Raw genomic sequence first — 24,935 nt, forward strand, 5'->3', positions numbered from 1 at the left:
TACAATTAGTATGTTTACAAATGAGCAGCAATATTTTAACAAGTAGCTAGAGTGTACAATAGAATAATAAATGTACTCTTGACACTATGTAATAGATAAAATCTCTCCCCCTTCCCCCAATATTTTCCCATTACATGATACCTCACTTTAAATGGCACACACAAACAACAGAGTACAGCATGATAGAATAAGGAGTTTAATCCTTGGCTTCAAGTTGCCTTGGACGTGTGTCAATAGTAAGAACACAAAAAGAAGAGCACAGTAGGGATACAACACTTCTTATTGTTTTATTGTGATTCAATACAGTGCACTACTCCAGCATGTTTCAGTACTTTTTATCGATGTGCTATGGTCCCTACTCTATAGTTGAAAATTCCACTTTTTTGTTTACTTTATACCCATAAGTCTCTGTTACATCACAGCAGTCATAGAATGACTTGTTTGTTAACTTTGTTTTGTAAAATATAATTATTTTGACCACGCATACCGCATCAAAAGAAAGAAATGGTGCTGCGCGCCCCAGCTACCAATTGTTGTCTGAAAAGTGAAGTATCCATTATGTTCATTGTCAGCTATGTTCAACCCATGACACAGCATTACAAATCAAAAACTGTTCGAAAAGCACCTCTGCAATCAAAGTAGCCACTATGAAAAATATGGATGATTTCCGTTACGAAGGGAAGCCATCACATGCTACCACCAAATCGACACCTCTCGCTGTCAGCCAAGATGAGTGGGACACAAAGGAGGACACTAGTAAGTCCACGAAGAATGCATTGTACGTACTGCAGTATGCCAAAAGGCATGTGTCCTGCTGAAGCGACATTGAACAGTGAAAAGTGAAAAAATCAAGCCTGTAGTCTTAGCTGTTATTGAATTACGCTTGTCTGAAGGGCATCAGTCAGTCAGGCAGTTAGTAGAAAATTTTAATTAATAATTTTTAAAAAATTCCGTAGCAACTTGTTGAAAGCGTTTCGGGTCAATCTGAAAGTTTGTTTGGGCTTAGTTTTACCTAGCCAATACTGCCTCATTGTCATCAGGGAAAATTGAGGCTGGTTATTGGGTGATGTTTTTTTGTGGGCCACACCTACACCTTTGTGGTCTCTACTATACAGTACTATTGTACATTGACACTGCATTTTGGTTGTCAACATTTTATTATGGTAGACAAAAAAAAAAGTTTGGTATGGATTGGGTATTTGGTGTTTTGTTTGTTTGTTGTTTACAATGGACACTTCTGTTTTTTTGTCAAAGGTGATAATTAAACATCTTGCTGGCCAGCCAGACTATAATTATGGTAGTGATGCTCTGACAATAACTACCATACAATTTTAGTAAACTCTTTGAAGCCATGTATGGTATGGCTTTACAGAGAGCTAGTAATAAGTATAATGATTAGTATTTTAGCAAAAGACATTGTGACTTTACTACAAAAAGTGTTAATTCATTGTCACTACTAGCACATATTGCATGGTCCATGTGTATTATGGTTTGGACTGGCAAATTCTCTTTTTTTGATTTGGCATAATTAGGTGTATACTGAAAAGATATTTGACAACATAGTCAATTAGAAAGCTAAAGTCTTTCATACACGCATGACTTATTACAGAAACGTTGTCATCATTGTTAGTATTGGATTTCACAAACCAGCATTTCATCATCACTTTGTACATGGCTTTAGGACAACCAGGTGGTGGTGGTAGCCGGTTTCCATCTTCAATGGCATCCATAGCCTGAAATTGAGTATTCCTTTAAAGCACCCATACTACCTTGCCATTTGTATACCTCATAGTTAGTCAGCTCTTCAAATGGTTTGTGCCCCAAGCTCCATATTTCAAATAATACACAACCATAACTCCATACATCACTTTGAAGTGAGTACTTTCTGTAGTGTATTGCCTTGAGTGAAATACATAATATTCTAAAATCAATAATATATTGATGGTTACCTCAGGAGCTGTCCATTTTACTGGTATCTTTCCACCTGATGTGACATAGTAGTTGTCATCAAGTAAATCACGAGACATTCCAAAGTCAGCAATCTGAATGATGAACACAAAGTTAGATAACAGTTATAACACCAAACAGTGTATGTACCTTGCAAGCACACTTCTCTGACACTAGAATATTCCTTGCTGCCAAATCTCTGTGGATAAACTGTTTACCAGCAAGGTAAGTCATTCCTGCTGCAATCTCTTGACAAAACTTCAATAAAAGTAGACACAGCTTTGGATGCACATCTTTTCCATCCCTATTACAAAACATATTCATGTGTAAGATGCACTGGCAGTATATCTAACTAATGGTTGAAAAATGACTTTTCTCTTGATTTTATAACTTACAACATATGTTGATAAGAGACCTGCTAACTGGGCTCATTTCATGGCTACACTTACGATGGTTGCAACTCTATCAGAAAGCTGTATAAGTCTCCACGAGACATATACTCCAACACAATCATGACAGGAGCTTCTGTCACTATACCATAAAGCTTGATCACATTCTCATGATCAAACTGGCACATTATGGCAGCTTCTTGAAGAAAGCGTAGTTTGTCATCATCACTGGCATCAGCATTAAGTGTTTTCATTGCAACTTCTAAATCACCCTCCGCATTACTCAGCACACCATAAGTAACAACTCCAAATTCTCCTGACCCAAGATGCCTAAGAGTCCTACAGAGTTAATGTATCACAGAATTGTATGTACCAGTAAGACACCCACTTTATATCTTCACGAAAAAACTTGAGGAAACTTTTCCCTTCAAGTGTTTCATAGATTTTGTCAACTTCAGTTGGTGGTTGAGTATAAATTGGACCATAATCTTCATTATCATCACACGGAGTTTCATAAATGTCTTCCTCTTCTACCGATGTAGCACGCTCATCAGACTGTCCAGTGTAATACTCATAGTCTAATTCCATGCCATGTACAGCCCTGTTGATAGTGGAATAATTTCGGAGTTTTGAATAATCAGATGAATCAACATTGTACAACTAAAAAATAAGCAGTTCCATTGTCAAAATGATTCAATAACTACACCATCTTATACCTCTGACATTTCATAGTGGCTCATTGAATGTTCAGCTTCTACAGAAGTATAAAGTGCATTATGAGCAGTAAAAGTTTGCAGTCCATCAGTGTGACCTATAATAGCAACAATACAAATGTCAACTGGCAACATTAACACAACTCACCACCTTTAGAATCCATTTCTGCATCAGCGTTTATAAACACAGTATTGATAGCATATGATTTTTTCTTTCGTGAACATCTAATGCAAATTATTATGACACAGAGTAAAATTATTAAGAACAACACAGCTCCTCCTGCCCCTCCTGCTCCTCCAGCAATTATGGGAATGGGTAATCCACCAGAACTTTCATCACTGCTTGACACTATATATGATGTAGTAAGTATTGCACTGTATTATACAGTTACTTACTGATAACAACACAAACAAAATGTCCTCCTACACTTCTCCACTTCACTGAAGTCCCTTCATCATTCACATCATCACACACGTGTTCCCCATTACCACTAACATTATAACCACTCGAGCAATTCAGTAAACAACTTGAACCATAAGTCACACTACTACAATCACCAACTGATTGGCTGTTTGTTATCTCTACTTCTGGATCATTACATGTTAAGATGGTACAAGTCACTGGTTCACTACTCCATGTCCCATCAGCACTACATCTTGTTTGTCTGTTACCCTCCAACTGATAACCACGATTACAATAATAAGTACATGTGTTCTGGAAGACACTTGTGTTAGAGGGACAAGTCACATTACCATTTTCTGGATCACTTAGACTGACACATGGTACTGTAACAGAGCAACATTGTAAAGTTATATTACACTATGTAGTTCATTGTTACCTGGAGAACAAGTCAATCCACTCCCAGTCAACATCCATGTTACTCCTGTACCATTAAGACCACAACTATACTGGGAGGAGTCTTCTGACCTGTTATAACCATCCTCACACTCCACCATACATGTGCTAGTGTAAGATGTGTCATCACATGGTCTACTGTTAGCTACCACTGTTACAGGACAATGAAGAATGTTACATTGTGTACTAGTACCACTCCACTCCCCACTAGCCTCACACTGTCTCATTACACTACCTTCTACTTCATAACCATCATCACATTGAAATGTACAAGTGTCTTGATATTGTAGTGGTTGATTGTCACTGCTGCAGTTAATACTACCATTAGATGGTGCTACCAAATCTTCTGTACACGTTACTAGGTAAAGAAACATATAAAATGTTTAACAGTTTTATAGCTAACAGTGTACCTATATCACACTGGAAATCTCCTCCAGTAACATTATTCCTCCACTCTACTCCATCATTCACAATGTCACAGGTGAACGTGTTGTTACCAACTACCATATAACCAGTGATACATTGTAGACTACACACTGACCCAAACTCATCACTACAATCATCAACTAATGCATTATCATCTACTATATCAGTCAAATTGTTACAATGAAGAATATCACAAGTCACATCAGCTCCACTCCATGATCCATTAGATAAACATTGTCTGGTTGAGGAGCCAGTTAGTTCATATCCAGGATCACATGAGAACGAACACTGATCTTCATAACGTGGTGCACCAATAGAATCACATGAGATGTTACCATTACTGGGTAATGGTAGAGTGGTACACTGAACTATGTACAGGTATAATGATATGTTTGCATATACAAAGTTATTAACTATTTTGTACCTCTCTCACAACTCCATTCTTCTCCAGTAGCTACCCACATTACTGATGATCCACCACTGGATGTATTACACAAATATGATGGGTCTCCACTACCATTGAAGCCTTCTACACACTGCAGATCACACATTGACTGATATGTGCTACTACAAGACTCAGCCAACATGCTGTTCATTGGTAGTGATGATGAGGGACACTCCATGATGGTACAGGACACTGGTGATCCACTCCAAGTACCATCAGACTGACATGTTCTCTGAGGACTGCCAGTTAGCTCATAACCAGTGTTACATGTGAAACTACAAATGTCTTCATAGGAAGGAATTCCATCATCTCCCAGTGAACATAATACCATTCCGTTGTTTGGATTACTGAGTTCCAGACAAGTCACTGTGTTGGGTAAGAACAGATCAATGAAATTTGTGTGGTATGTAATTTACCTCTTTGACAGGATGCATCATCTCTTACTAACCACTCTACCACATCAGGGTCGGTAGTGACATCACACAAGTAAGTAACACTGGTCACATTATTCCTAGTGATGTAGCCTTCATCACATGATGCTACACATGTTGACCGGTACTGTGTGTCACATGGTAACTGTAGTTGTGAGTTATCAAGAGGTGGTGATGTGGAACAATTTAATACTACACATGTTGGATCTCCTCCACTCCAACTTTGATCAGCTAAACAAGTTCCATTATTAGATCCTTGTAATTCATAACCTCCATTGCAGGAAAATGTACAAGTGTCCTCAAACACACCAGTAGTAGTTTCATTTGGACACTGAAGTGTTCCATTTGTTAGCGGAGGACATTGAACTATGTAAGCAATAGGGTAGACATATAAATGTATATACATATAAAATTGAACTAACCTCTCTCACATATCACACCTACTCCACCTATTGGTACCCAGTCAACCATGGTAGGGTCACTTGTTACATTACACAAGTAAGTGACATTATCTCCAGTAAAACCTTCATCACATGATAGTGTACATTGTGACTGATACACTAGACTACATGATGGTGATGGTATGAGTATGACACCATCAGGTGCTGCTGCTCTGTTATCAGGACAGTTAAGTGGCACACAAGATGGTAGTCCTCCACTCCAACTTTGATCAGCTAAACAAGTTCCATTATTAGGTCCTTGTAATTCATAACCTCCATTGCAGGAAAATGTACAAGAGTCCTCAAACACACCAGTAGTAGTTTCATTTGGACAAAGGAGTGATCCATTTGATAGAGTAGGACATCGAACTGTTGAAAACAACCTCCTTCATACACTGTTATAATATCCCCAATCCCCTACTACATAATATGTTGACCTACTGAACTATACTAGCTTGTACTATATTATAAACTCTGGGAGATAAATTAAGGGTGTAAATTAAAAATTTTAGTATGGTTACGCAAAACATAAAACTTCATTACGAGCAATGCTATGTGTATTATAGCAAAAGTAGTGAACTAAAATGCTGTACAATCTTTACATGAGCTGTAGGGATTAGTAACTGTTAATCCACTGATGCATAGTTGTCAGGGTCAGCCAAGACAGCAAATCATGGTTAGCCACAAGCAGCGAAGTATACAATTACGTATATTGCAAAAGTGTCATAGTATTGCTTCACTTATCAGTGGACAAGATGACATGTTAATAACAGACATTACTAATTTCTATTCCCTCATCCTGTCCAATTTAGCAGTGATAGTGTATACATTAATCTCATGTTTGACAACAGTACATCTTCACAAAGTGCTCATATCACCTCATTAGATTTTCAGCCAAAGAATCATCATTGCAAATCACTATAGTCCAATGCCAGAAGATCAAGCAACTGTCGGAAAGCTATTCATAAAATCTACGATATGCTGCTCTCAAATTTTATAATAGCCACACAGTAAATATTGTGTTTTTTTGTATGGAGAAATTAGTTACCATATACCATCTGACCATTATTAACTTCTTTATGAGAAATTGGATGGATGTAATCTAAAGCTTCACCTATAGCAGGCTAGCAACCTGCAATTGATATGGCACATCTTAATTATACCACATAAACTTGTGTGTCATCTGATATTTGTATGGTTGTTGTGACTGCCGTCTTATTTCATGCTTTGTATCAAGTACTATCTTGTGTATGTTTCTCCCCTGTCATACCTCTTCTACACACATCATCACTACCACTCCAGCTCCCATCACTCTGACAGGTCCTAGTGTCACTACCAGTTAACTCATAACCAGTGTTACATGTGAAATTACAAGTGTCTTCATAGGAAGGAACTCCATCATCTCCCAGTAAACAAGTGATCATTCCATTATTAGGATCAGTAAATGATGGACAAGGAACTACAATAGTTAGAACAACGTGTGTATGTACATGGAGTGATATTATTTTTATACTAAGCAACAGTTGATGTGTGTTAAAACGTATCATACAGAACAATGTAGTGTATATTCCCATGATAAAGTGTAACTGCCAAAGCACTGCAGCTAAAAGGTATCATAGAAATAGTCTTCATGACAAAACTTACCTTCACAGAAAAGTCTTGGTCTATCTAATGTCAACTCTAGCCTTAAAACCAAAATCACCAATATTGAATTTTTAAACTATTGCCAAATCAGGTTTTGATCTGCCTAACTGCCTGCCTGACCAGGCTAAAGGCTGAATGATGTATCTTATGACCACCCTTGTTTGCCACAATAACAAACCCACTGGTAGCATGAGTGTCTGTCCTCTGTGTCTTGTCTTTATCTTTCATCTTACAAGTCGTCACCCCCCAAGGAAACTATATCATTACATTAATTTTCTGTATTTACATGTGTGTAAATACAGAAAATTATTAATTATTTGAAGACACCACAAAATTATTAATTATTTGAAGCATGTAATGATACAGCCAACACAGACCACTGTGATCACGTCCCATAATGATCACGCTGCTCTAAAAATGATCATAAAACAGAGCATGGAAACCACTACTCTAACAATGTAGCTGAATTATAACAATTACCTCTGCTTCAGAAAACAAGGTACAGTGACCATTCTCCTTGTGTGCACCATCAAAATATCACTCAAGATCGCCAGCAAGATCAAGATACTCTAATAAAGCAGCCACCCTAATACATTTGTCAGTACTGATATTATATTAGAACAGTAACACATGTTATCACAGCTTTGCTGCTATAACAAAAACAGTAAACAAACTAGAGTTTTGTAAAATCAGGGAGAGCAATGTCAAAGTACAGATAGTTATGTTGTAATACCATCACATCCATATCTCTTACTTCACTGATTACTTTTATAGATACCTGCGTACTTCATTTTTAAATTAATAATTTTTAGAAACTTTATATCTTTAGGCCAGATATTGATACTGTATAGGAATGCTGCGTGATAGCACTGAAGCAACTAATTTTGATAATTACATGGTGTAAAATGGCAAACAAATCTTGACTTTATTTAGTTGTAATACCTCTTCTACACACATCATCAGTACCACTCCAGCTCTCATCACTTTGACAGGTCCTAGTATCACTACCAGTTAGCTCATAACCAGTGTTACATGTGAAACTACAAGTGTCTTCATAGGAAGGAACTCCATCATCTCCCAGTGAACAAGTGATCATTCCATTATTAGGATCAGTAAGTGATGGACAGGAAACTACAATAGTCAGAAAAACATGTGTGCATCAAATCTAGTCTTAAAACTAAGAAAACCCTTTCAGAAGTAGGGATAAAACAAACCACTCAAATAGTTTCGTTACTCATTCTAAATCCAGTATTCGAAGCTTTGGGAGCAGATTTGATATTCTAGAAATGTGATAATTTCCTTTCCTACGGAGTTATAATTTTAAGTGTTTGTGATACAAATACATATAATTAGACTATCCATTTCTTTAAAATTGTTTGTTTCATTAGCATTTAAAATATATTTTAGCTCTAGAAGCACAAATATTAAGTTCTTAAACAATTTCCAGAAACTGATGGTTGGTCTGGTTACGTACCTGCCTGCCTAAAATCAAAAGGCTAGAGACTAAATGATGCATTCTTTTGTATGCCACAATAAAGTCAATAACCAACTCAATGGTAGCATGTGCCTTTTGCAGTTTTGATGAGTGTCTGTACTCTGATTTCATTTTTATTAATTTGTAAAATTTACTGGGGAGAGCAGGATGCTAAAGAGCCTATAAGTACACCCCCAACAATACATATATATATATACCACTTTCACACCTCACTTCAAAGGGAAGAGAAGGTGTATAAGTGGTATAATAGCACTGCTAGCAGTGCTCAGGAATGCAGTAATGAGAATAGGAGGTAGTATATACAAGTTATATTCTCACTCAGAAATCATTTGATTTCTTTGATGAAAGTGTGTGATCTCCTCTCCTCTAATATAGCGACACTTCACAGGATCGATAGTGGGTTTTAGTTTTTGTAAAGTGAGCCAAGGCATAGATCATGGACTTGGGGAAGAAGATAGTTCATTGTTTTACTGAATGAAGAAGGTCACAGGTTGGTTTATATTAAACATGTTACATTCAATAGTCACGTGGGGATGTCCCACAGACACTGGGTGTAGTGCTTAATTGATGAGCTGTTCAGCTCGTATTTGGGCTTCCTGTGTTTAATTGCGTACCCACAATCGAAGCGATCTGCATGCTCGTGACGATACACTTACGTTCGGCCTCTCAGCAGTGCCTTGTCGTTGCTCTTACAACGTTACCCACAATCGAAAGTCACATGGTCCCATATAAATAAACTCGCAAAGCATTCCTACAGTTTCCATGTACACTTGCAGGTGATTCACCCAAGTGGAATATATTAGTTGTAACATGGGCACTTGTGATTTGCCTGAAATATACACACTCGCACCCTCATGCTTGTGTGTATATTTCAGGCAAATCACTCGTGCCCATGTTACAACTACTACATATATAAGTTATACAGCAGGCACGAGTGCATATACAGTCGATTGCAGAATTGTTGAAATTTCTCTTCCCGTGCCGTAAACATTCCGTGGGCTGGAAAACTATTTGTAGTGACGCCGGATCAGCCGGACTGAGGAAAAAGATTAGTGTGGTTCAATTGCTGTTGAATCCGTGGCAAGGACAATAAAATTTACTCACAAGGAGCCTTACGGAAACACTTACGGTACGGCATACTTTTTTTCAAGAATTCTGCAATTGACTGTATACAGGCAAAGCACGAGTGCCCATGGCATAACTAATACGTTCTATTTTAGCATGCAGACTTACCTAATTGGCGAAACATTAAGTTGCTATGCCTTCTCTTATATAGGGAACTAAGTAGGCTGTGATTGTGGGATTGAATTTTAATACATCAAACAGTAGTTTGATTTTACTTTTGCTAAAATAGTAATTTTAAGAGACTATAGTATGTTCACGTTGAGCTGAATCCTCAAAAACATTTAATAACTCATGGATGTAATTACACACGATCTTGAAATTTGGCTCATTTGTAGTACTGCTTGACCCGCTAAAAATATTTCAAAATCTTAAATGTTTGACATAATATTTATGGCCAATCTAAATTTTCACAATACATTTCCTATGGGGAAGCCATATAAGTACAGTGCCCATTGCACCCCTTTCCCGAACTTGTAATGGAGCCAAACTGTATGTGTCTGTTGTTGACACCTTTGCTGTTACCAATAATCATCTGGTTGGCTGAAATGTTAACTTTGTTGAGAAAAAATCCACTTTTAATTTTTAGCTGTTTTTCAGGATTCAGCTCAACATGAACATACTATAGTCTATGTTACTTTAGGAGTGCACACTATATCCAGAAATCATCAGATTTCTTTGATGTTATACTGTTATCCTCTTCTCTTATATAACTTGTGATTGTGGGATTCAATTTTAATACACCAACAGTAGTTTATTTTACTTTTGTGAATGTAGCAATTAAGGTACATAATTAACACTAGTCTCTTAAAATTGCTATATTAGCAAAAATAAAATCAAACTACTGTTTGATGTATTAAAATTGAATCCCACAATTACAGTTTGTTTGGCAAAATTCAATCCCACAATCACAGCTTACTTGGTTCTCTATATAAGAGAAGGGTATAGCAACTACAGATTTTGCCAGTCTACATGCTAAAGTAGAACATATCAAGACTCACGGTAGTGAGTTGCGAGGCCAAGAAGCACAAAGCGCGCGCCCACAAAATTAATAAACACGCGACCACTACTGTGAGTCATTTACATGAGGGATCTATTTTATGCAATCTTTTAAAATCCGCATGGCGAAATCTCAGGCTTACTAAAAGATTCCACCTCGAAACCAGGGGCATGTAATCTTTGTATAATGAGTAACTACCACACGAAAAGTCAGGCGAATTGTTGGAGTAGTTTGTTCCATCGCCCACCCATTTACAATGCATTAATTAAATTATTTATTCAAATGTGCATCGTTCTTTTTTTCATTTTCTTCGTCATCGCATCCCATTGAAGCGATTTTCTTTCAACCATGAAGTTGTATTGTAAAAAGGCTGTGGCTATTAGGGGCTTTTTACACAATGTATCTGTACATTTAGTTTCGCTAAAAGTTGTTTGTTAGTTTATGAGATCGCTTTTGTGCTCTTTGAAGATTCAAACTTGCCGCCATGACGTCAAGGTGTGGGCGCCCGCCTCATTTCCCAAACCCAAACAGTGTGGAAGTGGGTAAGGTCATTAGCCATAGCGAGCTGGCCGATTTGATAGACACTGTGCTGTCAACTCTTGGTTTAATTGTGAGCAGTCACTGATTTGTTTTAATTTTGCCACAGTATGCCTCCACTGACTCGTCGGCGTGACCTGACTCCGGCCCATGCAGGGCCGTACATAGCTAGCTATAGCCAGCTGTTTCATACCCGCTGTAGTGATACAGTTGAAGTAATTTACTGCTACATTACCCGTGCACGTCTCTAATTCCGCCCCAGCCCTTCAGTGCCTGTGAAACTTCAGTGTTGACTTAAAAAGCCATGCAGCACCAGCGTATCACCTTTCAGTCACAGCACTTCGTAGACCCTCATGCAACCACCCACAATTATAGAAACTCTTTAATGATAGCATGATATATTGTAATAGTAAACATTTACATTATGATAATCCCATAAAAAAAGACTACAACAGCACAAGAAGCCAGATACACTAGTGTTTGGCTATGAAGTACCACCAAGAGTTCATAATATAGTAGTGGGGTCTTGGTACCACATATTATTTTTTCTTCACCATTTGCGCGATTTGTCCATTGACCATAAACTCACTCGCCAACAGTCACAACATCAGTATCCACCCTGCATATACAGAAGGGGATACAGTATGGTAAGGCACAGCTAACTAAAAACGTGTAATCATAGTCAGACTAACAAGTCAACAAAAACTTTCTTCCACTATTATGATTATTGTTAAAGTGAGCATCCAACATAGCCATTCCCATGCAAGATGTATTCAGCATACTGCAGCAATTGATGACCAATTTTGGAGTATATTACTTGACTTCTTTTGTGGTTCTCACCTACATTGTTGACATAACAATTTTTGTTGCTAGGAGACATATAAACTAGGAGGGACTCATGGTTATAGCATAATGGTAAACAAGTTACAACAGCAAAGGAAATTTTAATAAACTAGCAGTGATTGGATAGTTGATAGATAAAAGTAGAAGACAATTTGTAGTTTTTCCAGTCCTGATTGTTTGAGGATAAGCACATTAGCTGAAAAAAGCAAGACAGACTAAATTTCAACACAAGGTTTATGATGCAAACCCATTATGCACCTACCAATGTGTTACCCTACCACTCCCCTTGGATGTAAGTGGGGCTTTACAAGGCGAATTGACATGAAACTGCTGCTTCACTATGGGGCATTTGACAATCATTCATTAAGCACCCAAGTATTTTTTTCTACGCTGTCAAATCCCCCACGTTGCAACTGGAGCCAATGGTGGGGATTTAACAAAATAGGTTTGTCCTACCATGGGGCATTTAACATTCGGTTGTGCCCACTATAGCCCTATATATGCCCGAAGGGAATAATCTTTTATTGCCTGCCCCTAACTGGAGTTTGCCTAACACCTTCAACATTACAAAAAGCTATCTAAAATGGTTAATTTAGCCTTGACCATTGGCAAACTACAACACTCAACAATTATATCAGAGTATACATAACTTTATATATCTGCCCAGTTACTATATAGTAGGGTCCATGGTTGTCTCAGATCTGCTTATATTATTATCACATCAATCAATCGATGCATAGTAATTATGGTATACTGTATGTACGCATTGAGCTGAGCCCTCAAAAATATTAACTTATTAGTTTTGTAGTATTGACTTACTTGCTAATCATTCAAATGCCTGACACATTATTTATAGCCAAAGATTTCATCATGCATTAGAGGAAGCCATAAAAGTATATAGTCTTATTGCCATTCCTGAACTGTTGATGGAAGCATTTGTCTGCTCTTGACAACTTCGTTGTCATCACCAACCATCTGGTTGGTTGAAATGTTGAGAAAAAGTCTTTCATTTTGGCTGTTTTCTCACTAGGGTTCAGCTCAACTTGTTCACGGTCTGACCCACACAGCTGCTAGAACAAGCCAGCTACAAGGATCTGGCCTACCGAAAAACATATACATATAATCCCAGGAAGCTACTATGGCGTGGCCCATGGGGGATTCCTGTCTAAAATTACGACGGTAGTTATATATCTGTTTACAATGACTTATACACAAACTTACTCGGAAATTCACTGGGAGAATAATAGTGTGATGCATTCAGCGCCTTCATGTCGAGTCCATTCCGAGGCATACATTCAGCTAGTCTCGCCATTCAGCAACAACTCGCAGCCGATTCGCCTCCACTTGTTACGCACACAGACTATAGTTATATCACCAATCCACTGCTTCAGGAAGAAACATTAAGATGGTAGCCTCAACTTTGTCACTATCCCTCACACTATCCCCGGTTCTTATTTTCACGTGAACATCACGCAAAATATCACGTGAGTCCTTGAGGGAAATTTGAACGGTTTGAACGAGTTTTCTCTTAGCAAGTCACTTTTAGTAGTGCTTCTAAACACTGAACTTGAAGCTTTTGCTACTGATTTAACTAGCTAATCTCATACTGAAGCTGTTATTATGCATGCATACAGTGTCTCCTATGTAATACAATAGCAATCTTCAGTAACTGTATGCTCTCCATTCAACAAAAAGTAGTGATATCCTGTGCCAAAAACAGTCCAGCTGTAAAAAAAGGCGAGGCCAAGAATGCACAAGTACATGTTCATGGAGTAACTACAACCAAAAGATATGATATCAAAATCTGGCCAAGAAAGCATTTACAGTATAGGCACTTTTATGCATTCATTTTCTGTATGCTTCACATTATCACATCCAGCTAGCTGTACATGTGTGCTTGCAATATAAACAATACTACTGAGATGATAAAAGATATTACACTGCATTGTTACCAAAATTAATTTAACTAAAAATTTACAATTGGTTTCTACTTGGCCACCTTTTTGCACTGTATATTAAAATAAAAAGATGGCCAAGTAGAAACCAATTGTAAATTTTTAGTTAAATTAATTTTGGTAACAATTCAGTGTAATCATCTTTTATCATCTCAGTAGTATTGTTTATATTGCAAGCACACATGTACAGCTAGCTGGATGTGATAATGTGAAGCATACAGAAAATGAATGCGTAAAAGTGCCTATACTGTAAATGCTTTCTTGGCCAGATTTTGATATCATATCTTTTGGTTGTAGTTACTCCATGAACATGTACTTGTGCATTCTTGGCCTCGCCTTTTTTTACAGCTGGGCTGTTTTTGGCACAGGGTTAGTTATACCACGGGCACTTGTGCTTTGCCTGTATATATGCACTCGCACTCGGGCCTGTGGCCCTTGTGCTTGTGTGTATATATCAGGCAAAGCACTCATGCCCGTGGTATAACTATTACATATATATATATATCCAAAACAGCCAAGCTGTAAAAAAAGTGTGCGACCCTCAAAAAGGCTATGGTGAAAAAAGATGTGAAATCCAAGGTGGCGGCCAAGAAATGGCTGTGATGGTAGGTTAATGGTAAAAATTTTAATAACGACAATTCAGGTGAATTTTGAGCGACACAAAAATTCACCTGAATTGTCGTTATTAAAATTTTTACCATTAACCTACCATCACAGCCATTTCTTGGCCGCCACCTTGGATTTCAAATCTTTTTTCACCATAGCCTTTTTGAGGGCCGCACTCTTTTTTTACAGCTTTGCTGTTTTGGATTAGATTTCATTTCTTTTTGTATTTGTATACCCCAAAGCCGGCCATAGGCTGACTTTAGGACTTTTTTAACCTATCTTTTTTTCTTTATCACAGGAAGAAGAAAAGATGAAGTAGATGTACTTTAAATATTCTATCAGTAAATGTACAAATTATATATATAATACATATATTGATTACAGAAATCTCCATGGTGGTTTCTTTAAAACTGAACACTCTACAAGGTGACTTCTTCTAGATGCTCTCTCTACAGGGTGAATTGTTTGTAGCTGAACGATCTACAAGGTAACTTCTTCTAGCTGATCTCTCTACAGGGTGATTTGTTTGTAGCTGAATTCTGTACAGGTGATTTGTTTGCAGCTGAGCTCTTTACAGAATGGTTCCTTTGTAGCTGAACTCCCTACAAGGTAACTTCTTCTAACTGATCTTCTATAGGGCAATTTGTTTGTGGCTGAATTTTCTACAGGGTGATTTCTTTGCAGCTGAACTCTCTACATGGTGGTTTCTTTGTAGCTGAACTTTCTACAAGGTAATTTCTTCTAGCTGATATCTCTACAGGGAGATTTGTTTGTAGCTGAACTATCTACAAGGTAACTTCTTCTAGCTGATCTCTCTACAGGATGATTTGTTTGTAGCTGAATTCTGTACAGGTGATTTGTTTGCAGCTGAGCTCTTTACAGAATGGTTTCTTTGTAGCTGAACTCTCTACAAGGTAACTTTTCTAGCTGATGTCTCTACAAGGTTACTAGTTTGTAGCTGAACGCCCTACATGGTGGTTTCTTTGTAACTGAACTTTCTACAAGGTGACTTCTTCTAGCTGATCTTTCTACAGGGAGATTTGTTTGTAGCTGAACTCTCTACAGGTGATTTGTTTGAAGTTACACTCTCTACAAGGTAACTTCTTCTAGCTGATCTCTCTTGTAGCTGAACTCTCTACAGGTAATTTGTTTGAAGCTGAACTCTCTAAATGATGGTTTCTTTGTAGCTGAACTCTCTACAAGGTAACTTCTTCTAGCTGATCTCTCTACAGGGTGATTTGTTTGTAGCTGAATTATCTTCAAGATAACTTCTTCTAGCTGATCTCTCTACAGGGTGATTTGTTTGTAGCTGAATTCTGTATAGGTGATTTGTTTGCAGTTGAGCTCTTTACAGAATGGTTTCTTTGTAGCTGAACTCGCTACAAGGTAACTTCTTCTAGCTGATGTCTTTGCAGGGTGACTAGTTTGTAGCTGAATTCTCCACATGGTGGTTTCTTTGTAACTGAACTCTCTACAAGGTAACTTCTTCTATTCTAGCTGATCTTTCTACAGGGTGATTTGTTTGTAGCTGAATTGTGTACAGGTGATTTGTTTGCAGCTGAGCTCTTTACAGAATGGTTTCTTTGTAGCTGAACTCTCTACAAGGTAACTTCTTCTAGCTGATGTCTCTACAAGGTCACTAGTTTGTAGTTGAGCCCCTACATGGTGGTTTCTTTGTAACTGAACTCTCTACAAGGAAACTTCTTCTAGCTGATCTCTCTACAGGGAGATTTGTTTGTAGCTGAATTCTCTACAGGTGACTTGTTTGAAGCTGAACTCTCTACATGATGGTTTCTTTGTAGCTGAACTCTCTACAAGGTAACTTCTTCTAGCTGATCTCTCTACAGGGAGATTTATTTGTAGCTGAACTCTCTACATGATGGTTTCTTTGTAGCTGAACTCTCTGCAATGTAACTTCTTCTATTGATCTCTCTACAGGGCGATTTGTTTGTAGCTGAACTCTCTACATGGTGGTTTCTTTGTAGCTGAACTCTACAAGGTGATTTCTTCTAGCTGAACTATCTCTTTCCATAGTTGCATGAACTCCCTACAAGGTAACTTCTTCTTGCTGATCTCTCTACAGGGTGAATTGTTTGTAGCTGATCTCTCTACAGGGTGACTTATTTGTAGTTGATCTCTATACAGGTTACTTGTTTCTAGCTGATCTCTTAAATTCTCTTCAGGGTGACTGCTCTATTAGGATGACTGCTCTATTAGAGTATCTCGATCTCGCACTTGCTGCACCAAGTTGGATGTCGTGTTATAACTGCGTGGCTTTAAGTCTGATTCTTCTACACCATTGATGAGCCTTTCTAAGATGATTACTCCATCTGTACAATGATTCAAAGCATTACCCCAAGCGGTTTATCTGGTAGACGTGGCAAGTAGTCGTTTTTTTATTAGCTAATCTCGATTGCATAATTGTTACACATTGTTGGCTTTTTCACTGTATCTTCCTGGTTTTTAGCTCGATTTCTTTCAAACCACAAAAGGTTTGAGGTTCAGTGGCCACTACCTTTAATTTCACAACTTTTTCACCAAGGCTATTTGAAGGCCACACCATTTTTCACAGCTTGGTTGTTTTTGTGTGGATCTGTCATGCTGCAACGGGTCCCCCCGGACTAGTTGCAGCAACCATACTTGGTCCCTCTGGACTACTTGCAGCACTGCAACTTGTCCTCCCCGGACACCTTACGTGCCACAGTTGGTCCCCCTCTGTCCCCACTGGCTTTATCATAGACTCTATCATAGATCTTTGAGAAGGCATAGGGCTAGGCACAAAGTGCCCCACTGTGCTGACCTAGCTTCCTGTTCCACTTTGGCCTTCAAGGTGGCCTTATAATTATACTAGTATGCGTATGTGTTATACAAGATCGAGATACTCTAATAGAGCAGTCAGTCAATACTCTAATAGAACAGTCACCTAACATCTACAGTTACATTGGTATACATTTAGCCTGCTAAGGATATCTTGCAAATGAAATGCATGCGATCTTGCGTATGCCATTCTTTAGGTCTATAATAATAATCTGCTGGCATGATTGTCACTCTATACAACTCTTGATCAATGTAGTCCACATAAAAAGCAGTATGATCTAAACCAATCAAGATATTTTGTCCCGCAAAAAGCTTTAGCTTTTGGGGGGCACAGATCCCTACTCCGTATACTGGTGCACTCCCTTTGATAAACCCTGGATCAGCTGCTGTAAACATTAGGGTAAAAACACTATAGCTAGCTAGTACATACAGTACAATTAAACTTGCAGCTTAATTCCGATAAGATAAATTACATATAAATGACATAATAACAAAACTTCAGCTAATACTATTATTAGTATTACTATTATTAGTAGCTAACTATTAGTGTTCACAGTATTGGAGTTGACTGGCACAATCCACTGGCAGAGCAAGAGGCTACTGGAGGTTTGTCAGCTGTGATGCCTGAGCATATATTGTACCCACATCCATGCATTACAGCTACAGTGCTATCTAAATGATGATGAAAGTATAATGGCTTAATACACAACACGTAAACGCAATTATAAGAGGTTCTTGGAAAGGTAATCTTATGTCATTGACATGAAGCATGACTAAATTAGGAGTCGGACTTTCATACAAATACAGTAACACCTTCACTGATCTCATGCACAACACTAATACAGTTCACAATGAGCTGATATTGTAGTCATTAAGTCAACAGGAAGGTCAGTGCCATCTGAATCAATAGTTATTGTAAACTGGAACTGCAATTTCACAATCTATAATTAAAGTACTTGAGCTCTTTACAGCTATTGACCATATCCTGCACGGTCAAGGAGTATAATGCACAAGAAGGGAATATCATAATATCAAGCAATAAAGATACCAGATATCATTTTCAAGGATAATTGTTTGCAATGATCATGTGATCAATAACTAACTTACTCACACTTAAGTAATAATATTATTTTATATTGTATGTCTACTCTTTTAGAGTCCTACAACTTTGAATCAGCTTGTCTTTATCAGTGACCTCTACTGACTCCACACACACACACACAAACACAAGTCTGTTGACAACTGCTAAGCAACATTACTGAGTATACAGTATCTGCTGTAATTGTACCTGATTTTCTACATAAGTAAGTCCTAAAATGTTAATCCTTGCTGGTTGTCACAATCAGTTGCTCCAAGTGACTGAAAAGCTCATCAAGTTAAATTAAAGTGATTAACAGGTTTTAAAATGGAGAATCTACATAACTGAACAAATGATTTCTTATTATCAACTAGCCAAGTTGTGTTTACTGCTTAGGCTCATTGCCAGAAAGACAGCCTTTTTGCATTAGCTTCGGTTATTTTCTGCTAGGCTTGAGCTAATTATGCTTTGAAAATAGCCTATATGCATTTGAGCAGTGCTCAAAAATCCAGCCATTATGCTCAAAATTTAAACATTGTTTTTGAACATAGAGAGGTGATTAAGTTTGAATAGCCACCACATCGATTTTTGAAAACTAAGGTAATAAATGTTGCAGTGTTTAACCAAGTAAATAAGGTATAAGATATGGCCGGTATAGAACAATAAAACCATTGTGTGCGGTGATTCAATTAAACTATTACATGTCACACTTTAAGTTTACTAACTTGTTGGCTTGTAAGAACCACTTAAGGTCACCATACTGCATTATATATAGTTCTAGTATCATTAATGGAGAGTTTAAAGTTTACACACTAAGACTAGAATAGAACCCTTCAACTATAGCCTGCCTGTATATACCATTTTCGACGAAACTGACATTTTTAATTAGTGCACGCTGGCATTTTCAAAGAATTATTGTCTATAGCTATTGAAGCTGTGTATGAGGGGTGAAACATGCAGCTAGTAGTTTCTGATCACTGACCAAGCCTATATCCAAGTGAATTAATGGTTTTCACTATTGGTAGACCAGCTGTCTAACCCATACTCCTGCCTACATCAGAGTATAGAGATTACATCATGTCTTATTATAGAACTGAGAAAACTATAGCCAACTGTTCAGTTGGTGTGTCATGGCCTCTGGTAAGTGGAGATGGTAAATTGAGCATTACAAGTTACACCAAAGTGATGGAGGTTCCCAGAAGCTTTATTTGTAGTCTCTTATCTTAGTGTTATCCTGTCGCATACTGCTGGAAACTGTATGTGGATGACTACTGTATGACACTAAGCCATGTTCAGATAGTGGTGACTGTTCTATTTAAGGATTTGACTGACTGCTCTATTAGAGTATGTTTTGTTAGTATTTTTGAAAGGAGGATCGAAAGGGACACTGGTGCCCACAACGCGTTACACGAATTAACAATCATGTGCAAATGTAAAATATTTGTTTAAGAATAGGCCATGCATTACTCAAATTTCGCTTCACTGCTTCAGGACTCGTATTTCATGGAGGGCAGTGTGAGATGTGGAGCTATAGTATGTTCACGTTGAGCTGAATCCTGAAAAACAGCTAAAAATTAAAAGTGGAGTTTTTTCTCAACCGAGTTAACATTTCAGCCAACCAGATGATTATTGGTAACAGCAAAGGTGTCAACAACAGGCATGTACGGTTTGGCTCCATTACAAGTTCGGGAAAGGGCTGTAATGGACACTGTACTTATATGGCTTCCCCATAGAAAATGTATTGTGAAAATTTTGATTGGCCTTAAATATTATGTCAAACATTTAAACAAAAAGATTTCAAAATATTTTTAGCGGATCAAGCAGTACTACAAATGAGCCAAATTTCAAGATCATGTGTAATTGCATCCATGAGTTATTAAATGATTTTGAGGATTCAGCTCAACGTGAACGTACTATAGTACTGACTGGGAAGCTGATAGTGGAGATTTCATTGGGGGGACCAGCTATAGCAGGGCGGACCATCTGCAGCAACTTTACATGGTCCGGCCGGACTACTTGAGGCGCGGTAGTTGGTCCGGCCGGCCACTTACGGCGGGGGACCACTTGCAACGTGACAGATCTCATTTCTTTTTGTACTCTATATGGCCCCAAAGCCAGCTATAGGTTGGCTATGTGGTTTGTTATTCCCCACACTTCCTCTTATTTGCAAACACAATGATGATTATTGAAGACTGAAGTTATAATTATTGCTTCATTTGACTTATTGGTAATGTTATTGTAATACTCTGGTAGAGCACACATTTTTAGGGATTCTCCAGAACAATCTAGAATTTCTATTGATAGATCATCTAGAATTATAAACTTTTACTATTGAGTACATTTTAGCTAGAATTTTCTAAATTAATCAGCTATGATAACAGTGGCTCAGTGGTTAAGAATTTGAGTGTTCAGTATGGAGGTCTGTGTGTTTGAACTCTGGTAAGTATTTTCAATATGCTTTTTTTAGCCCGAGGTGACTGGTCTATTAGAGTATCTTGACTCCGCCATTACAGTTGTTTGGTTCTTGCTTTGCAACTTTGTAGCTTTTACTTCTTCGCTTTTCTAACCATGTTTACATGGCTAAATTATGTATACACAAATTTCAAGTTTATTTCTATCTAATCCAAAACAGCCAAGCTGTAAAAAAAGAGTGTGGCCCTCAAAAAGGCTATGGTGAAAAAAGATGTGAAATCCAAGGTGGCGGCCAAGAAACCCAGGCAAAATGATCCTGCAAGAACTTTAAGCAAGATCTTGCAAGAGAATCCGGTCATTTCTTGCAGGATTTTGCAGGAACCCTGCAAAATCCTGCAAGAGGTTTCCAGGATCTTGCAAGACTCTTGCAGGAGATTCCTCTTGCAAGAGAATCCGGTCATTTCTTGCAGGAACTTGCAGGACTCCTGCGGGATCTTGCAGGATCATTTTTGCTGGGAATGGCTGTGATGGTAGGTTAATGGTAAAAATTTTAATAACGACAATTCAGATGAATTTGGTGCCGTTTGGTCCTGGCACAAAATTCACCTGAATTGTCATTATTAAAATTTTTCCATTAACCTACCATCACAGCCGTTTCTTGGCCGCCACCTTGGATTTCACATCCTTTTTCACCATAGCCTTTTTGAGGGCCGCACTCTTTTTTTACAGCTTCGCTGTTTTGGATTAGATTTCACTTCTTTTTGTATTTGTATACCCCAAAGCCGGCCTATGGCCAGCTTTGGGGCTTTTTTAACCTATCTTTTTTTCTTTACCACAGGAAGAAGAAAAAGATGAAGTAGATTTTAAATACTTTAACCATTTCTGATTTTATCAGTAAATGTAATACATACATTACTTGATTGCAGCTGATCTCTCTACTGGGTGACTTGAAATGTAACTGAAGTCTCTAAAGGGTGATTTGCTTGTAGATGAACTCTCTACAGGGTGACTTGATTCTAGCTGAACTCTCTGCGGGGTTATCTGTTTGTAGTTGAACTCTCCACGGGGTGATTTGTTTGTAACTGAATTCTCTACAGGTGATTTGTTTGCAGCTGAACTCTCTACATGATGTTTTCTTTGTAGCTGAACTCTCTACAAGGTAACTTCTTCTTGCTGATCTCTCTACAGGGTGATTTGTTTCTAGCTGAATTCTCTACAGGGTGATTTGTTTGCAGCTGAACTCTCTACAAGATGACTTCTTGTATCTGAACTCTCTACAGGGTGATCTTTTCGTAGCTGAACTCTCTACAAGGTAACTTCTTCTAGCTGATCTCTCTACAGGGTGAATTTTTTGTAGCTGAACTTTCTACAGGGTGGTTTGTTTGTCTATACGGGTTACTTGTTTCTAGCTGATCTCTTGAATTCTCTTCAGGTGACTGCTCTATTAGAGTATCTCAATCTTGCACTTGCTACACCAAGTTGGATTTTGTGTTATAACTCTGTGGCTTTAAGTCTGATTCTTCTACACCATTGAAGAGCCTTTCTAAGATGATTACTCCATCTGTACAGCGATTTTCAAAGCATTATTCCTTGCGGTTTTTCTGGTAGGCATGAGGGGTCCGCAACTAGGGAAAAATCCAGTGAATTATGTACGAGATTTTGAAATCTTGAGATTTCAAGATTTCTAGGGATTTCCAAGATTTTTGTATTAAGTACGGATTTCTTGGATATCTTTGAATTTCAAGATTGATTGATCAAGTTGTAAAGCACGAAAAGTGGCTCGGGAGGGTTCAAGCTGGAGGTTTACTCCGGCAGTATGTAAAGCTATATGTTCAGCATTGTTTGTATAGGCGTGTGCCATCTTCTCTGCTGTTGATCAGTCCTCTCGATTTGAGCGTCTCGAGTTTAACTAGATCAAGCTAGATGGCTGTCTAAGTGAATGTGTAGCCCACTGGAATTTCATCCTAGACTTCTTGCTATATAGCCAAGGGCATTAGTTGATGGATTCACTCAGAATATTGGTGGGGATACAATAACCGTGGCTATTACTGCGCTACATAGCCAGCCAGTACTCGTACTGCCATCGCACCTTCTGGAGTAGCAACTTTCGAGCTACTTTACTAACTCATTAGCTACATAGCCCAGGAAACTTCTCATACAGAAACAGACAAAAGAATCGTCATCATAACTACAATGTAGGAGCAGTTCGAGATTGAAGTGAGGTAATACGGATAATATAATTATCTGCTTTACCATCTGTTACATAAGATCACATCATAGATTACTAACATAACCTAAAATAAATGGCAACAAAGATGCTAAGGATTTCAAGATTTCTTGAGATTTCAAATGTGGTGTACGAGATTTCAAGTGAGTTGCAGACCCCTTGGGTAGGCATGGCAAGTAATCGTTTTTTATTAGCTAATATCGATTGTGTAATTGTTACACACTGTTGGTTTTTTCATTGTATCTTCGTGGTTTTTACCTCAATTTCTTTCAAACCAAAAAGGTTTGAGGTTAAATTAGTAACCTGTTCACCCACCAATTTTTAGCTTCTTCTCGTTAGCAGTTTACCCTGTAGGCGTGACAACATATTGGTGTTATGTTTCGTGAATAATCGCTAATAAATCTTTGCCTGTTTATCATATTCCAGCCAAACTTGGTACTAAGATGCGCCTTTATACCCCCCTTCTGTGTGCCAAATTTCAAGGCAATCGGATATGGAGCTCGCAGTTTATGGCAGTTTTTGTAAGATGAAGAAAAGATGAAGAAAAAGAAGCAGAAGAAAAAAAAACCTGAAGAAACTAAGCCAATTTTTGAAGTCACATATCTCGGGAACGCTTGAAGCAATTTTGCTCAAATTTAGTATGTGGAGTACTGAAGTTGGCGGGCGTGTCCACAGCAAAAATCGTCTTGTTTTGTTAAGGCAGCATAGAGCTACAGAGGTGCGAAAATCGCATTTTCTTTCTTCCTGTCAATATACTCACGGTGTTGCGAGCCAGCTTCTTGGGCTGCACGACATACTACTGTGTGTCTTGATAAGTGGTTTACCCAGTAGCTGTGACAGAAGTTCAATATTTTTACGTGAATAAACGTCATAGCACCACAGATACATCATATTCCTTGCAAACTTAGTTCAGCTTTATATATTATGCTCTTTATTTGTACCAAATTTAAAGGTAATCGACATACGCATTTGTGTTTTATATAGAGATATACTGATATGGGTTTTTGGCATGTACCGATATCCGATATTGATGCCACCAAAAGAAGCCGATAACCGATAGTCGATCCGATATTTGCATTATAATTAAAAGTGTACATTTACCCTACAACAACATGTGCATGTATTCATTGCTATACTCTGCCTGTGGTGGTATACAGCTTGGGTTTCTATTGTGCAATCCAGACAATTAGGCACCACAAGCATTTTTATGTATATTCCCATGAAGCCTTAAACGGATATTTCTGCATTACTCTGCATTCTAATGGCTTGTGAGAAAGTTGGTACAGCAAGTTTCCTTGGTTATCCTGTGACCCTTCTTTTTATTACAAGGTACTCTATAACTGCTTCATTTGTAAAGACTGTAATAAGTTTTGCAGCATCAAACACTAGACCTTTGAATCATGTGTATTTATATGGCTTCTCGTAGTATAGCGCTTGTTTCAGAGTGAACAATAAGCCACTGGCACTAAAGAGCCACATGAATAACGTAGAAAACCAATGCACAATCCGTTTATGTACAAACTATTTACTGTATAACTATCGGTAGCGATAT

At 38.0% G+C, this 24,935-nt stretch overlaps 1 protein-coding gene across 4 annotated transcripts in view; it reads right to left on the bottom strand.

The window, feature by feature from the left end:
* The window catches only part of LOC136251264 (sushi, von Willebrand factor type A, EGF and pentraxin domain-containing protein 1-like), a 65,672-nt gene that overhangs the window by 433 nt on the left and 40,304 nt on the right, over nt 1-24,935 (bottom strand). For 3 of the 4 annotated variants that reach the window (XM_066043689.1, XM_066043691.1, XM_066043692.1), the window contains 16 exons: nt 8,234-8,422; nt 6,918-7,106; nt 5,630-6,016; nt 5,193-5,573; nt 4,756-5,142; nt 4,316-4,699; nt 3,889-4,263; nt 3,446-3,835; nt 3,198-3,398; nt 3,053-3,147; nt 2,725-2,996; nt 2,397-2,675; nt 2,098-2,251; nt 1,950-2,042; nt 1,786-1,899; nt 1,648-1,733 (listed from right to left, as the gene is read on the bottom strand). In XM_066043689.1, the coding sequence (XP_065899761.1) occupies nt 1,648-1,733; nt 1,786-1,899; nt 1,950-2,042; nt 2,098-2,251; nt 2,397-2,675; nt 2,725-2,996; nt 3,053-3,147; nt 3,198-3,398; nt 3,446-3,835; nt 3,889-4,263; nt 4,316-4,699; nt 4,756-5,142; nt 5,193-5,573; nt 5,630-6,016; nt 6,918-7,106; nt 8,234-8,422 (3,976 nt within the window). The remainder of the gene's footprint in view (nt 1-1,647; nt 1,734-1,785; nt 1,900-1,949; nt 2,043-2,097; nt 2,252-2,396; nt 2,676-2,724; nt 2,997-3,052; nt 3,148-3,197; nt 3,399-3,445; nt 3,836-3,888; nt 4,264-4,315; nt 4,700-4,755; nt 5,143-5,192; nt 5,574-5,629; nt 6,017-6,917; nt 7,107-8,233; nt 8,423-24,935) is intronic. The other variant, XM_066043690.1, reaches the window with a different exon arrangement.

The sequence above is a fragment of the Dysidea avara genome, chromosome 3 (assembly GCF_963678975.1).
Source record: "Dysidea avara chromosome 3, odDysAvar1.4, whole genome shotgun sequence".
Taxonomy (NCBI): Eukaryota; Metazoa; Porifera; class Demospongiae; order Dictyoceratida; family Dysideidae; genus Dysidea; species Dysidea avara.